Below are 17,583 nucleotides of genomic sequence, written 5' to 3' on the forward strand. Positions count from 1 at the left end.
AAGAAAGATTATGCCCACGTGGAATTTTTCTGGAGGAACACATATATCCTGATTATACGAGATGGCTGCTGTAGATGTAAAGAGGCAGAACAATCAGACAATTTTTTAAGATGAGGAGCATTAACTATTCCCTGAAGGGTTTACTAATCAAACAGGCAAATCCTTTATAGCCAGCCAATCCCTGCAGAGCAATTAAATCCTTCTCCCTTTAAAGCACTTGGCACTCTGTCTGGGGACTAAATCAAAAAAAAAAAATTCAAAATTCATTTGATAAATTAAACAGGGAATGAGTGATTTAAGCTTTGTTCTATTTTTTTTTTTTGCAATTATGGAATGCACAATGGCTGCATAATGTTTAATAAGAACTCACAAATTCCTAACAGTATTACAGCAAAACACAAAAGAACTAACCTGGTTACCGTGAAAAATTGCATATTTAATTAAGAATGGAGACTTTGAGACTACCTAGAGGTTTCCAAAGTGTGATAGCCTAAGGGGCTGAATTACATGCTAGCAGTGCAGCTAACAGAATTATTGAGCGCAATCATTAGCCCTGCGCTCCCATTAAGCAACATCACCAGATGACACTGAAACTCCTTCCTACAGAGGCTGGTACACAAGCATCCACTTGGGTAGTTAAAAGACCCAGTATTACTACCCTGTTGGTGCAAATCAGACCTCTCGTTGATAAAAGCAATAATTAAAGAATAATGTTAGTTAGCTGCTTTTATACAACAGAGAAAGCTGGAAACATTCAGAGTCCCACGTTAATACTTTTATTTTGTTCCAAGGTAATTTTAGTTACAAAAAAAATCTCTTTCGAGATGCTAACTTTTGAAAGCTCGACTGAGCCATTATACAGTAAATTAAGAGTAGCTAGGGTTGTAACTTGTCCAGTTTTGACCCGGACAGCCCAATTTTTTGAATGGCTGGCTGTTCGGGTCAAAAACTGCCTGCCGGGTTTTTAAAATTTGGAAAACAGGGCAGTATTCCCAGAGAATTACGTGGCGATCGGTAATAGCTCCACCCCTGGCATCACCAGCCTGCCTCCATGGCTTCACCACAACCAACCCCCCCCCCCGCCTGGAGTTATCGTAGGGAAAGTGACAACCCTAAGAGAAGCGTGTCCCTAACTGTGAGGCTGGTTCCCCTGGGTGGATTTGAAGCATTGCCTGAAGGTCAGCTAGGGTGATATTAAAGCTAATGTACATCGATTGGTTTCTCCAAAGTGTATAAAAACTTGCGGAGAAACTAACCTGTACAAAATGGGGCAAATTTACTAAAGGACAAATTTTCGCCTCAGAAGGATCAATTTCGCGCAACTTTGTCAAATGCTAATTCGCAGCGAATATGCATATTTAACAAAATGCAAAGTTTTGTCTCTGCAGATGAACGCTGGTGAAGTTTCACCAGCATAAATTCGTCAGCACACACATTTCTAAGCGAATGTTCGCTAGCGTTACATTCTTCCAACTTTATTAACATACATCCTTACGTCAAGTTACGTCAATTTAAATATGACAGGTCATTATTATCATCTTTATAAGTGAGTGTTGGTGAAATTGCTGGAAGTGGCAACTGGGATTATTAAAATAAGCAAGGAAGCAAAATAAAGACAAAAGGGATCCTCTATTGTCCTAGACATGAGCCCATCCTAAAATAAATGTAGCATGAGCTTCAAATGGTTAAAAAACTTTTTTTCCATCTTATCAATTCGCCAGGTTTAATTTGGCGAAACAGACTCTAGTGAAAAGGGTAATGGACTGAAAATTTCAAAGTCTGCGGAGTAATGATCGTTTGTAAAAAAATTTCCTTTGCGAAATGGTGCAAGGTTTCTCTAGCGCTGAGGTTTTTCCCTGGTGAATTGTCCTCTTCGCCTTTTAGTAAATTGTCAATGTCCCTGCGAATTGTAATTTTGGCGAATTTTTGCTAGAAAAGCCCACTTCACCCTTTAGTAAATTTGCCCCAATTAGTTTTAGGGAGGTAAGAAAGTCTATTTGCACCCCTATATGCACCTGAAAGACCATCTTGAAGGTCAACTAATGTGAGATTGGCTAAGCAATTATTTTTGGTCCTATATATTCTTGGTACTATGGTGGAATGGCTGATCCATCAGTTTTCCCATAACTGTGACTTTGTTGGGATTTTGGGGTCCCATAACAAAAGATTGGAACTTTAAGGGGATCTTGAACTGAAAAAGTCTGAATCCTGTAAATTAGATTGAAACTGAATTACATTTCCCACTATGGTGCATATAAGCCAAAAAGCCACCAGACAGTTTGTTCAGTTCACTTGATTTCTAACTTGTAGAGGGTTTTTATATTCCCTCCTATGGCAAACAGTCTGTCTACCATTTGTAAATATGTCCCTATGTAATATGTCTATAAATTTGTAGATGCAGAGAGACTGCTGAAGAGATGTTAGAATGAGGACAACATGGTATGAGCTACACCTTCTCACCATAGTGTTGAACTGGTCCCACATGCGCTTTTGAAACACACAATGCAGCAGAGTAGATGTGCCAGGTACTTTGGCACCCAAGCCAAGGGAGACAAATGTTCCTGCTCAAAAATGGGTGCCTTTGTATACAGAGTGTGCAGATTTTGTTTATCCTTTAAAATTTCCAAATTTGAATAATAAAAGGCAGATGTCAAGGTCTTCCAGTTTGGAGTGATACTATAGCAGCAATGCAGGATTCAATAAAAGGGATATTAGCACTTTCACACAAGGTAAATCTTCCAGACTGAGACACTATATTAAGCAAACACTGGACTAGCAAATATATCAAGAGAAAAGGCAAAGGTTGTGAGCAGGCACAACAAGTAGAATATGTAACAAGCAATAAGTGTGTTAGTGTGCTGAATGTCAAAAGTGTCTATAGGGCAAAAATTACACTCCGATTATATTGCAAATGCAGTATTGGAAAACCAATATATGTGGCCAACATTGTAACCTTTCATAAAAAAATAAGGGAAAAGGGAATTGTAGATGAGCATGGAAAACCCATAGCAGTTCCAGTAAGTACTGTTCCTTTGCCTGCACTGCTGGTTGTAGCAGCCACGTAGCAGCCACTGATAAATAAACCTGGAATAGAACTGGCTGGATTTATCTTTGAAGAAGATGACGATGAAGAAACTGTAATATTGAATAGCCATAGAGAATCTTGTAATCCAGATTTCAGGAGAGAAGGCACCGCTAGTTGAACTGATGGCTTATTTACTGCTGTCATCTACATAAAGAGGAATTTTGACACGCTGCTAAATGATAACACATTTAGATAAGTCAAGCTGTCATATCATTTAATGGATGTCGGTGCAGCTATGTAGTGGGGATGTAAAATTTATGCAATTCAGAACATTGGAAGGTTATGATATTTTAATCACATTGCAGGTTTTTTCTGCACTGGAAACACTTGATATATTTCATCTCGAGACACGAGCAGTGGGATTGCGGTGCCCATTATAAATATAATTTTTGTCTAACATTGGTGGCAACAAATTTGCCATCCAGACCCCTTTGAATATAAACATTAGACAGTTTTTTTTTACTGATTATGACTAAGCAAGGCATCAGGAGAGGCTGGTGTATTCTCTGCAGGAAGACATCGCTGCTCTGACCTAGACCAATGTAGTACATTTAGAGAGGTGTGCCACTCATAATCTATTTTTGATGAAAAATTAAGAATTGCTAAGCAGCTTTCCAGTATACATTTATTACAAATTTTCAATGGTCCTAAAGTTATTTGTAAATAAACCTGCTACTACAAATGTTAATACAAAACGCAATATCTGATTGGCTGTTTGCATTCATTGCACTCCTGGCTCTGACTCCTGAAACAATGTTCAAGCAAGATGATACATGCATCTCATATTTTTTCATTTAGTTGATTTGTTCACCAAATGTTATAAACTGGGCATCTAGAATAAGATCCAGCGATCTGCTGAATCTTTGTTCAATTTGTCCTCCATGTGCTGGCCAAAACTGGGTCCAGGAGCAAAACGATCAGGTCATAATATGAAGAGGACTGCATTAACAAGCCAATATGTCCTCATTTAATGGGGTTTCTAACCACATCAAACAATACCTGGACAATTTAAGTTCTTAACACAATTTAGAAAATAAATATGGAGGGAATCCTAAACAAAAGCTGGCATGTTCAACTTTTGCAAAGTCCGACCAAACAGTAAAATTTGTATTCTTCCCAAAAATATTTTTATTCAGGCCCTCTCCTATTCATCTTCCAGTCTCTCGTTCAAAACATTGCCTGATAAATTGGATCCTAGCAACCATATAGCTGCTATAAATCCAAACTAGAAAGCTGATATACAAGTAATTCAAACTAAAGAAATAGATAAGTACAGTACCTGCCTACTGTCTGTTTTTTTTAAAGGAATAGTTCAGCATAAAAATAAAAACTGAATAAATAGATAGACTGTGCAAAATGAAAAATGTTTAATACAGTTAGCCAAAAATGTAATCTATAAAGGCTGTGAGTGACTGGATCTCTATCATAATAGTCAGAAAACTACCTCCTGCTTTGCAGCTCCCTTGGTTTACATTGATTAGTTACCAGGCAGAAGCCTGAAACTTCGAATGATTTGAGTGATTCAAGTTTTTTTCCACCGAAAACTCCAGTTTTGGTACTCAAACTCGCAGAAACAGGTTTTTCACATTCAAGTTTTTTCTTAAATAAGATAGCATTCATGTTGTGAGTTCATGCGAGGTATAAAAACCTTTAACACTCAACCATTGATACACTGTAAATAATCACCTTAATGAGATCAAATTTTAATAAGGAGCATAGCAAAAATTTGTGGAAAACTGCAATAAACAGTAGTCGGCGCTTTATCATGGTTAGAAAATCTGGCCAAAGGGAAACGGCAAACTTCTCATCCCTCTATGTTACCATGGCTCATGTAGTTTATGGCCAGCTATTAACCCATATAAACATGGACATCCTTTTTTTCCTTTCAGACAAACAATGTAGAGACCTTAGTAACCCTGCCAGATGCCATGTAACCGGAGTGAACTCTCTCCCCAAGGAAGACCAGCCTGGAACTAAAAATGATCCCTTTTTTTTTTAGCTTAGATATGAACCTGAGCCCAACTTGATGCTTATGCAGGGTGCTTCCAGACTAACCACAAGAGTTCTCACCAGGTATCCGTGAGTACCCGCCTGAATCCTCAAATATTTTTGTTGAAAAAGCCCAAATCCCTCATTTATACAGGTGTTTTGTGGGCACAATAGATGCAATCTTCTGTATTTGCTGATCCACCTCCTGGTGTAACATTAATTCCAGGTTATATGAAAATGGCAAACTGGATGGCAACAAAAACTCTGTAGGTCTAGAGAGCATAAAATGCAGGTCAGCTTGCAGGGTTGCAGGACTTCTCAAAACCAGCAACTTTGCCAGCCATACTACAGGTACACCACTCACATAGACAGCCATAACATTCAGGTGGAATTGTCCATTCTGAATGAAATAATCGGCCTGTGTATGTACAGCTTGGAGCCTATTGCCATGTCATAATCTGGTCTGTTTTCAAGCACAGCAAAATCCTGGCATGTTAGCTTGCCCTAAAGACTGAAAACATTGCTCTGTAATAACAGGGCAAATTCTTGCTGTGGCATTTCCAAACAACAAAGACACTGCCAGTCAGTCTGGCTGCATAATAATATAAAGTAATTAGCCATATTGCCAATAACGACATTGTAGCAGCTGTACTTAAATGCCAGTTCTTTGCAAGAGAGTTCAAAATTTGATAAAAAACATATAGGAAGCTTCTTAAGATACAAATATAGCCATAAAATATTATATACAAGCTCGAGCAAATATCATATTCGGACGGGGACGACTGCAAGATAACCACTCTACTCAGTGATAGCAACGCATATGAACCCTTAAGGAAAGACCCAACCAGTGGTTACAAGAAAAAGGTGAAAACTTGAAAAGGAGAAAGCCATTGATCAAGTTTTATACCACCGCCTGTACCCCAGAGAAGCCACACCATGCTTATACGGACCCAAGATACACAAAGAAGGAGCCCCACTATGACCCATTGTCAGCAGCATAAATTCAGTGACATACAGCATTGCAAAATTCTTGGCTAACATCTTAGCCCTGTTGGTAGGCAATACAGTGCATCATATCCAGAATGCCAAAGAGTTTGTAACCAAGATTCACGGTGTTACACTAGAGGCAGAAGAAACAAAGGTATCATATGATGTCACTTCATTGTTCACATGTATACCTACGACAGAGGCAATTGAGACTGTAAGAAATCAACTGCAACAAGATAACACCCTCAGCAGCAGAACGAAGCTCAGTCCCAACCAAGTATGTTTGTTGCTAGATTTGTGCCTTAAAGTGATACTGACACGTTCCTATAAAAATCATAGGAACATGTCCGTATGAAGAAAATGCTGCACACAAATATTTCCCCGCAAAGCCGCCCCGAGCCCCGCAAACCTGCACTCACCGACCCACCTAAAAGACAACTGAATTCAAATGCTGACTAAATCTCTTCAATTGTTTCCTACATCTTCCGGGTTGCTTCACTGATGCAGGGCTGGGGGTGGTGCGATCCTTCCATTGGCTGATATCGTTTCACAACGGGATTTCAGCCTATGGAAGGATTGCTCCGCCCCCAGCCCAGCATCAGTGAAGCAACCCGGAAGAACAGTCAGTGCAGGGAGGGATTCAGCTGAGAAAGGTGCACAGGGCTAGGGGCGGATTTGAGGGGGCCTTTGCAGGAAATATTTTGTGTGCAGCATTTTCTTCATATTGACACGATCCTATGATTTTTATAGGAACGTGTCAGAATCGCTTTAACACCACATACTTCAAGTACAAGAACCTTTTTTATAGACAGAAACATGGCTGTGCAATGGGTTCTCCAGTCTCTCCCATTGTAGCTAACTTGTACATGGAGGTAGTGGAAAGGAGGGCCTTACGTAAGCTCCCCATAGACGCAACGATTCTTGTTGCCGAACAACCGATTTTAGCGAAGTCCGACCAATCCTTCGAAATTATCGTGCCGTTAGTGGGATTCGAACGATCGTACATCTTAAGATTTTTCGGGCCAACATATGTCAGGAAATTGATCGGCCAGGTTAAAAAAATCTTTGTCGGTCCCAGTGCAATCTATCTATGTTTGCAGGGCCAAGCAGGCAGCTCCCCTTTGTTTTCCTGGCAAATTGGTCTTTTTAGTTGATGGTCAATTCGTATGATCGTTCCGAGAAAATCGTGGTTCTTACGATGAGGATCGGATCTTTTAAAAATCTCAACATCTATGGCCAGCTTTACTTTCCAGGGAACTACACGAGTCACTGGTTCAGGTATTTGGATGACACTTGGGTTAAAATCAGATCCAATGAAGTGGCGGCCTTTACAGAAAACATTAACTCAGTGGACAATAACATCAAGTTCACAAGGGAAGATGTCCATGAGAACAAACTTGCCTTTTTTGGACTGTTTGATATGCATCCAAGAAGGGGGTAACTTGAAGATGGAAGTATACAGGAAACCCACTCATACGGATCAATATCTGTTGTTTGATTCCCACCATCCGCTGGAACACAAACTGGGGGTCATTAGAACTCTGCACCACAGGGCAGAATGTGTGGCAACTGATACAGAGTCCAAAGACAAAGAGCAAAAACACCTCAGAGGAGCTTTGAAAGCGTGTGGCTACCCAGACTGGGCCTTTGTCAAAACAGCAGCAACCACGCCCAACAGGAACACCAATAGAAATAACCGCCCGGGGAGACATAGTAGGCGAAATATAGTCATCCCATATGTAGCTGGAGTGTCAGAGAAACTCAGGAGGATTTTCAACAAACACCACGCCCCTGTTTTTCAAACCTAGCAACACACAGACAAAAACTGGTAAAACAAATCAATGTGGTATAAGGAGTCCAGTGTATCGAGGAATGCACAGATATATACATTGGGGAGACAAAACAACTGCTCTCCAAGTGAATGGCTCAGCATAGGAAGGTGAACTCTACAGGGCAAAACTCAGCTGTGCATTCTACACTTAAAAGACAAGCGACACTCCTTTGAAGATAGCAAGGTCCAAATATTGGATAAAGAAGACCTCTGGTTTGAACGAGGCGTAAAATAGAGGCGAGTCATGTCAAGGTGGAGAGACCATCCCTGAACAGAGGCGGGGGCCTTCGACACCACCTGTCTGCTACATACAATACTGTTCTAACATCTGAACCACGGCGGTTTCAGAACACTTCATACATCCATTCATGCAACCCTCACAAGTAACACCTGTTTCTAGAAGTTACATAGTTAAATTGGGTTGAAAAAAGACAGTCCATCAAGTTAACCCCTCCAAATGAAAACCCAGCATCCATACACACACCCCTCCCTACTGACACATTGGATAATCCTATCACAGTAACTACACAGAATCAACACTTCATTGAAGAGTTTGAAGAGTTACAATGTGCCATTGTGATTGGATAAATGGAAGAGTTTATATGCCGAGAACTTCCCACACCAGTCAGTTGAAATGAAGAAGCTGCTTGGATGAGTAGTGAAACGTCTTCAATGATTACACAGCAAGTCCAGTTGTTTTTAGATTTCCCTATACTAGATACTAAAGTGAAAAGTAAAGTTCCCCTGCAAATATATAATATGGGAGAGGGTACTAATATTTTCTACAATATTTCAACTAGAACCTTAGCACATATATAACGTACATTCTTTGGCTTTGCAATTCTAACTGTCAAGATGTCAGAAACACCACCAACAAATTAAGCCAATCTCAGAACGAGAAGCCTATGATTAAGTGTGTGTAAACACAAAACGAGTAAGGCTGTGAACACAATAAACTACTTCTTCACTTAAAAACTTTGCCTGGTGGTAGTTTGCCTTCCTTGAGTGCCCACTTCAATGAATTTTCGGTCAATCTCAGAATGAGACTTCACTTGTACAGCTTTTCTCCCTGGTGGGGTGGCATGAAGCAATGACGTGTGTATGGAATGTGCAGGTGGTCCTTCTTGAAATTTCCCATCCAGACAACTCAGCCCACCTTGGCCTCATTGTATATGGGAAAAAGAAGGTGGACACAGCAGCTAAATCGGAAAGTGAGTCTGGCCTTTCTAAGAACAGAAGCTTGCCATCTGCAACCCTTAAGATCAGCTTGGTTTGCACCTTAATCACTAGCCAGTGCCAGTGCTATACATCTGTCAATGAGTCAGGTATATATATGAAGCAGCCGCTGCCTGTAAGGCTAATGAGCTAAGGAGGCATTGTTTCTCCTTCTAATTGACAAGCATGGCATATTGCAAATAGCGATGGGCGAATAAATTCGGCAGACACAAATATGTGGCGATTTTCCGTGTTTCGCTGCAAGTGAATTAATTTGCCAAACTGTGGTGACAATTCGCCCGGCAAAAAAATTGGCGCGTCACAAAAAAAATTGATGCGCATCAGAATTGGGGCGTGCATAAATATTGTCGCTCATATCAAAATTATTCATACGCCCATTGACTTTAATGCAATTGGACCAAATAGTCACCTGTATAAAAATTGTCGATCACGTCAAAATAGACGCGCGTCAAAAATGTTTTGATGCCCATTGACTTTTCACCCATCACTAATTGCAAACCCAAATAAAATGCCCAGGAAGTAACTTGGAAGGATATAAAAGGAAAATATACCTTATTTGAGGAAGGATTAACCTATACTTAATATCCCACTCTATCATTTAAAGTGCTTTTTTATGTAGAAGTGTATAGAGAAGTATCAGCTGGTTTTATTTTCAGCAAAGCCATTACTGTCCTTACTGTTATTGCAGGGGAATAAAAAACACAATAAACCACTGCAAAAAAAAAAATATTACTCACCAGTAAATGATAGGAAACATTCATGTGTATCCTTCATGCAGAAACAGTCTGTAAATGGGGAGCTAATCGGTTTATCCATTGCTGGAAAAGTGAACCTTTCTTCTGCTGGAAAGTTAGTAAGCTCAGTCAAGCTTGAGACCAAACTTTCATAATGCCACAAACAAAGCAAATTCAGGCAAATTAAAGTGGCATTCAGGGGAATGTAATAAAAGTCGCAAAGAGCAAAACAATTCGCACCAATAAGACTAAAAATCCACATCTCGCAATGTAATATTGTTCCTTAAACTGTTATTGCATTGCGAATTTTAATTGCGCATTGCGAATTTTAATTGCGCACTCATAAGAAGTGCTTGAAGGTTTCGTAATCTTTTGGAGCAAACATAACGACTTTTTCAGTAAGAAGTTTTATTACATTGACTGCGCATTGGCGCAAACTATAAAATTCGCAAACGGTCTTTCACTGTCGGAAGTGGTCGCTAAACAGTTTCCGGGCTCGCAAAAGCTATATTAAATTCGCACAAAGCAAAATTTGTTCGCACAAAGGCATAACTTTTCGCATTGCGAATAGTTTTTCCGTTAGCGATTTTTATTACATTCCCCCGATTGACTCCTAAATAGTAAAAAAAAGTATTCCTAGAACAGCAGAAGTGAGCTTGCATCCATTCAGCAGCTGTTGAACTGCAACTCAATGACGATAAAAGTGGATGGTGGATGGTCAATGTCGGGTCTCCAAGAAACAATATTTAGAACAATTCAGTATAACACGGGGGACCTAAAACTTTGCAGATTTATGGGGCCCCAGTGGAAAAATAGATTTCTGATAATAGCCCTGGCTGCAAGACTTACATTCCTATATTAGGAAAGGAAAATACGCCATAATTTCAGTGATTTTAAGAACTTTTTTCTAACACTGTTACTACAACTACCAATTAGACTGTAATGTTTTAACTTCAATACTTTATTTAAGATGCTGAAGCCTCCATATCAAGGCTTTTAATTTCAAGTACTCCTCTATTACTCAGAAGGACTTGTTCTTGTAAATAGCCGTACAGAATGCAGTGTCCTATGAGATAAGGACGTTTGCAAAGTATGATGTAATTAACTGACAATTTGTACTCTAATTCCAATCCAGTTGTTAGGGTAGAAGGACAAATACATAAGGAGCTTCACTCTCAGCATCTCTTTAGTGCTTCAGAGCTCGTGGGGAATGGGGACACCAGTAAACCAAGCACTCAGAAGCAGAATAAATTAAGCAGGCAAGTCGGGAAGGTACGACTCCTTTAATGACAGATATGCAAGGAGCTGTAAAATAAAACTGCATTAGTAATACGGCCCATAACACAACCCAGTAAGCAAATGAAATGTGCCCTAAATCTATTTGCATTTCTACACTCTGCAAATAAAGTGTGCTGCAAAAGGAAAGACCTACCAGGGCAAACTATGTGTATTTTATCTTGTTGCACTGATTTAAAGGGGTTGTTCACCTTCCAAACACTTTTTTGAGTTAAATTTTTTTCAGATTGAAATAAAGGTGTTTTTTTTTTTTCAATTACTTTCCATTTTTATTTTTTACCGTTTTTTTCTAAAATCTAAGTTTAAAGTTAATGTTCCTGTCTGGTGAGTCTGGCAGCTCAGTAATTCAGGCGCAGACTGTAAATGGTTACAATTTTGCAACTTTTAGTAGATTTTACAGCATCTCTGGAATATTAGCAACTATTATATCAATTATACCAGCTGCCTGTAATGAAATTCAGGGATTCTGCTTAGCAGGGCCAAAGTTAAGAAATGTATCAACTAAATGTATCAATTTAGAACAGTTTACAGGGTCGGCGACCCCCCCCAACTGCTTTAAAGTTGAAAAACTAAACTTTACACTTCAAAAATAGAAAAACGGTCACACATAGAAAATAGAAAGAAATTGGAAGAATTATTTATTTATGGTCAACTATCTGAAACCAACTGAACTGAAAAAAGTATTGGAAGGTGAACAACCCCATTAAGAGCTGAAAGGATTTTAAATGACATACATGGGATCTATTATACAAAAAGCCCCAAAATAGGCAAATGCCATTTTCCCCTGGTAGACTCAACTCCTCTCCTGTCATTGGCAGTTTTTGTAGGTACTGCAAAATTACACTATTGTCCTGTACACATGATTTGCCCAACCATATTGCCCACTTATTGCAACCCTGATAGGGCCTCTGTACCCCAGCATAAATGTTTATCCTAGGAGCAGGACTAGTCAGACTGACAGCCACGGTTTAGAGGAATTATACAAATCCACATATGTGTTAAGGGAAGAGTCCTACCATATTTTGGGTATCAAATGGCCCGATGAAGAATTCTAATGGCTACCCCAATTCTCACCCATAGACTGAGTGGAATAAGTAGGGTAACCACCTTAACCCTGTCTTCGTGGAGCTTGGTTCTTTACCTGTAAACCTGGTTACACTCAGATCTGTATACAGGTCATTAGCATTAGCATTTACATTGCTAGGGCTTGGTATAACAATCCTTCTCTAACACATCCACTGCATCAATGTGTCTGACTATTTCTATTTATGAGATTTAAAATGTTTTTTTTTCCCTTAAGTAATATTGCTGGGAATAGAATATTATTAATGAGACTGTGATGTTTCGACTCAGCACAATAAAAGGAAGTTATGTGTGTTTTCTCCCTCTGCCAAGCATTTGGATATTCTGCTTTCCTAGAGGGACAAGCTTTTAATATCCATGTAAATAAGCAGCTACACGCTGCAATGTGAGATTTAATAATGTGCTGCCCTTTTTCCCAGCAATAACAAATACACACATACATCTATTTAGCAATTGTTTAATCATTGTGGCTTGCTTACCATTATCCAAGCATACAGAAGAGGCTTTTCAATCAAGCCATATTCTTTTATATATTAAAACAAAAGGCGTATTGGTAATTTCACAGGCCAGTACCGCTACAGCTGCACGCGGAATTAGGTGACCTAAAGAGGACCGAGAGGGGTCATTTTAATCTAATAAATGTATGGCGTTTGCAAGCCTTAAAAAAAACACAGGCAGCCAATGGACGATCTAATTGCACGCGGACTAAAGGTTAGAGCACTGAATATCACTTGCTTAATGAAAATGTTGTTAACTGACATTCAGGGATGAATGAACCCAAATACCAGTGCAAGTCGAAATTCTCCAGACTTGAATAACAATAGGAGCAGAGGAGGATCACAGGCAGCTGCCCCTGAGCACATGTGAACCGGCTCCTGCTTTCTCCAATATCTGTTTGCCATGCTCCTGTCATCCCTCATGTTACAGAACATCAATCAGAAATAAAGAGTCACAGCCCCTGAGAGTGCCCAGGTCTGATTTACAAACATTAGCAGGGAATACAGTCATTATTTCCCCTAACGGCGAATTCTAACTAAACAGACTATTGCAAACAATGCCCTCCCCTGCCAGAAATTACATTACATGCTCTAAATAAATAAATAAATAAATAAATATATATGTGTGTGCGTGTGTGTTTGTGTATAACAAACAAGACTGCATTGTTTGGGTGCCTTCCCTCAACAGACAGACCATCATTAAACACAGAGTGCTGAGGAAGATGTCTTATGGGGTACATTATTGAAAAAAGCCTTTCCATTCCAAGAGAGAGAGAGGTCTGAGCACACAACTATTTAACACACATCATGCAAGTCCTATATTCTTCATTAGATATGTCTACATAAGTAATGAATATCCATCCATCCAGCCCATACAGTAAAGTACCATAATTAGATATTAGCTCAGGGCTATTTCAGAGATAAACACGCTACTTTTGTTTATCAGCTGAATAATATTGCCACTTTAGCAGCCATATTGTAAAAGTTATCTATAGCTCCATAGTGTTAATAAAGAGGCCACTGTTGTAATTTAGCTTTATATATACATATATTATAGCAGAATTATTGATTCATTGCATAAGCAGATACTAGAAGCAAAGGAAAATTCTATGTGTATATATATATATATATATATATATATATATATATATATATATATATATATATATACGTGCACGACAATATTCTAGTACCTGAGATGAAGAAGATAAAGAAGCAGGTTTCAGGAATTCAGCTCCCTCTCTGGAACTGATCACAAAGTTCCCAGCAGTTACTAGAGGAGAGCATAAAGGTTTCGAGGGGACCTCCTACTGCTTGCTTTTCTGGCTAAAGGCAGCTACAAAAGACGCACGATACAGCCATTCATAAGAATAGGAGCTGCAGCTCTTCACAGAGCAATGGTTTGTGCTCACTTCTGCCTTACATGAACTTAAAGAGACAGACCATAAAATAACAGAGTACACTCTATAAAACCAATATCTATTTGCAATACTTGCATCTTGCCTTTTTTAAAGACTCTTTATCCCCAAATGTAACTATATTTTTTCTAATATTGAAGTGCAAACAATGTTTGTGACACCAAATGGGGTGGGTGTTTGTTTATGCATCAGATCAATAACTGCAATAAGGGAGCAGATAAGCGAACATGCTGCAATAAAACAAAAAAAACAAAACAAAATCATGACCTGTAACATTTTTGCTACAGTTGGATAAGAATAAACTGATGTGCAAATGCTAATAATTGTATGTTTGGCATTGTCGGAACATCAATAGAAGCTTTCTCAAGCGATTACTAGTGAGGTAACTGTTTTCCAGCATTTCTCACTAGTGTCACTTGGGGTTATCAAAGGCAGAATGTATGAACTCAATCCAATGTAATGGTTTATTATGAGATGAAGCAGAGTGGTGTGACCCCAGTACATTCCTAGCCTGGCCCCTACTGTCCCAAGCTCCCTACTGACAAGCCAGACTGATGGGGGATCCACAAGCCTCTACTGCCAGTGCTTTCCACTACTGATAATAACTGTCCTGTTAACCTGCTGCCCCCCAGCTGTTGCGGATCTCCAGACAGGGCTGGCTAAGGGGAGATGCTGGGAGTTGCAGCTGAATCCTGAATGTATATCTAAATGTATATCTGATGTATAGCTGAATGTATAGCTGAATGTATTGCTGATATATAGCTGAATGTATAGTTGAATCATGTATAGCTGAATGTATAGCTGAATGTATATCTGAATGTATAGCTGAGTATAGCTGAATGTATAGCTCAATGTATAGCTCAATGTATAGTTGAATCATGTATAGCTGAATGTATAGCTGATGTATAGTTGAATCATGTATAGCTGAACGTATAGCTGAATGTACCTGAATGTATAGCTGATGTATAGTTGAATCATGTATAGCTGAATGTATAGCTGATGGGTAGCAGGATGGATTTGGAGCCAATATACTGGGATTCACCCCACACACACACATACACACACACACACACACACACACACTCATACACAGACACATACACAGACACACACAGAGCATTATGGCTGCTGCTGCTGATCAATGACAAAACCGAACAAAGGCAGAAGATGATCAATGGCTAATACTATGAGTCCCTCCATGAGCCCCTCACTCCTCCCTCCCTAGCGCTCCGGCTCTGGGCTTCCCCCATCAGCAGCCCCCCGCCCAGTCCCGGACACCCACCTGCAGCCGCCGCAGATCAAACCGCTTCCAATATTGAATCATTGATCCCACATTGGTGGCCATCTTGGGGGATACTGGAGGCAAAGTGTGTGTGTGTTGGGATACTGTTCTTCTTTTCCTCCTCACACAGGATCTCCAGGCTGGAGCAGCCTCTTCTTCTCTTCCTCTTCTCCCACTAATTCACCGACTGAAACCCACCCGGTCAGCAGAGAGCAGGGTTCCTAATTCCCCCAAAGTGCAGCAGCCTCAGCAACATTCTCCTCCTCGGGTCTCCGGGTCACCCCGGGACTGATTTGCACTGAACTTGCTGCTGGAACGTAACCGTGCGGATCGATACACCCTGGGAGAGTAGGAGGGGGTGTGCGATTCAATTAACATGTGAGGCTGGAGATGCTGTGTGATAATAAAGTCTCCCCTCCCTCTCTCCCTGGCTGTCTGGTGGTATAGACTGCATAAAGGAGCAGAGTAGCATGAGCTGGGGCAATGCAGAGTGATGGACAATGTTTAGTGTGGGCTGGGAGGGAAATATCAGGGCAACAACCATCAGACATTTCATCTTATAGAACTTTTGCAGGCAGCATTCCAAAGGCATGGCAGACCCAGTTTTTAATCTCATGGAAGAGCATAAACATTTACATTTTTTCGTCTTTTACATTACCTTTCTACTTAAATAATAAATATCCTTCAGAGATTGTTCCAGTAAAATAAAAGCAGGTATGTGCAGCAGTTTGAGCTTGTTTTGCTATACAATGCAGAGGTGGCTTGTGAGCTCCTCGTTGTTTGTTTCCTAGCAATGAGCACAAAAATCACCAGAAATCTGTGTTGCTTTCAATTGCCTCTCCTATTGTATGCATCTGCTTGAGGGTGGCACTGGCGTAAATTGGGTCTTAGATCTGACACAAGTAGATATTTGCCCAGGGCCCATCAGCTCTTTAGAGAAGCAGAAATGTTATTCAGGCTACACCCAGTATCTGAAAATGAAGTTAGAGGCAGAGAGAGTTGTAGTTCACAACTGTTAAAGATCTTATAAGTTGACACAGACCTTTCTGTGAGATAGGAAAGTCACTGTTCAGATACAAAAAATATATCCCATTCATGCCTATGAATAAGAACCAATGGGTATGAAACGCGTAAGGTGGACAGGGCCCGATTTACATAGCGGGCACCCCTAGGCCCACAGCCGTTCGTCACCCCCCTCCCCTTTATTCAGGCAAATTTTTGTCATTGGGACCGGAGCAATTAAGTGTTGCCACCCAGCTGGTATTTTACCAGCCTAGCCGATAAAACACCAGCCATGGCCGGGATTACAAATTTACCGGCAATGTAGCTGCCGGTAAATTTGTAATACACCTAAAAAAAAGCCCCCAGCCTGCTCCAAACTCACCTTTTTTCCTGCGCTTCTTGCCAAATGCGCGAGTTTGGCTCTGCCCCCTTTGACGTCACGACCCGGCAAGTCAATAGTGTGTCACGGCCCGCCCCCTTTAGCGTCACGGTCCCGCCCTCTTAACCCCGTCCCCTTCACCTGCAGGTGAAGATTATTTTAAAAGGTGGCAACCCTAGGAGTAATGGGTATTGGCACACGGAAATTTAAAAACTATAATATCTCCTGTGCATCCCCAGTGTTTCTGAAAACCTAAACTTAAAATCCTGCCGCCCTAGGCCGGGGCCTTTGTGGCCTTTCCACAAATCCGGGCCTGAAGGTGGAACATCGATTGGTCTGTATGCCTACTCTTTTAATTCTATGTTAAATAAAGATTAACTTTTTAACTTAATTGTAGAGTTTTATGGGATATATTTTTTGTATTTGATTTATGAGCCCCAGTGCCGGGCCATGCTGGGCAGGTGCCCTAGGCAGGCCCGGCAGTTGCGGCGTCTGTGCGCATGTGCGAGTATGCGCTCGAGTGCGCATGCGCAAGTTCCTGCTCGCGCGCGCATGCGCAGAAGCGCGAAGAGAAAAGAAGGGAACCGTACTTGGGGTAGGAGACAGGTACGTGCCTGGAGCCTCCCAGCTTTGCGCCCTAGGCACGTTTCTACTCTGCCTACCCCTAGTTCCGGCCCTGATGAGCCCTGTGAACTGGGGGCTATATCCCAGCAACTATGGCCCTTTAGACAGGCCTTATAGACTGCAGCAGAGAAGTGCTATAT

The 17,583-nt window shown here is 40.6% G+C and overlaps 1 protein-coding gene across 1 annotated transcript in view; it reads right to left on the reverse strand.

The window, feature by feature from the left end:
- cux2.L (cut like homeobox 2 L homeolog) overlaps positions 1–15,854 on the reverse strand; it is a 212,218-nt gene extending 196,364 nt beyond the window's left edge. Inside the window, exon 1 of the mRNA XM_018263487.2 lies at positions 15,439–15,854. Within this exon, the coding sequence (XP_018118976.1) occupies positions 15,439–15,501 (63 nt within the window). The 5' untranslated portion in view covers positions 15,502–15,854. The remainder of the gene's footprint in view (positions 1–15,438) is intronic.
- Positions 15,855–17,583: the final 1,729 nt, after the last annotated feature.

The sequence above is a fragment of the Xenopus laevis genome, chromosome 1L (genome assembly GCF_017654675.1).
Source record: "Xenopus laevis strain J_2021 chromosome 1L, Xenopus_laevis_v10.1, whole genome shotgun sequence".
In the NCBI taxonomy this organism is placed as follows: domain Eukaryota; kingdom Metazoa; phylum Chordata; class Amphibia; order Anura; family Pipidae; genus Xenopus; species Xenopus laevis.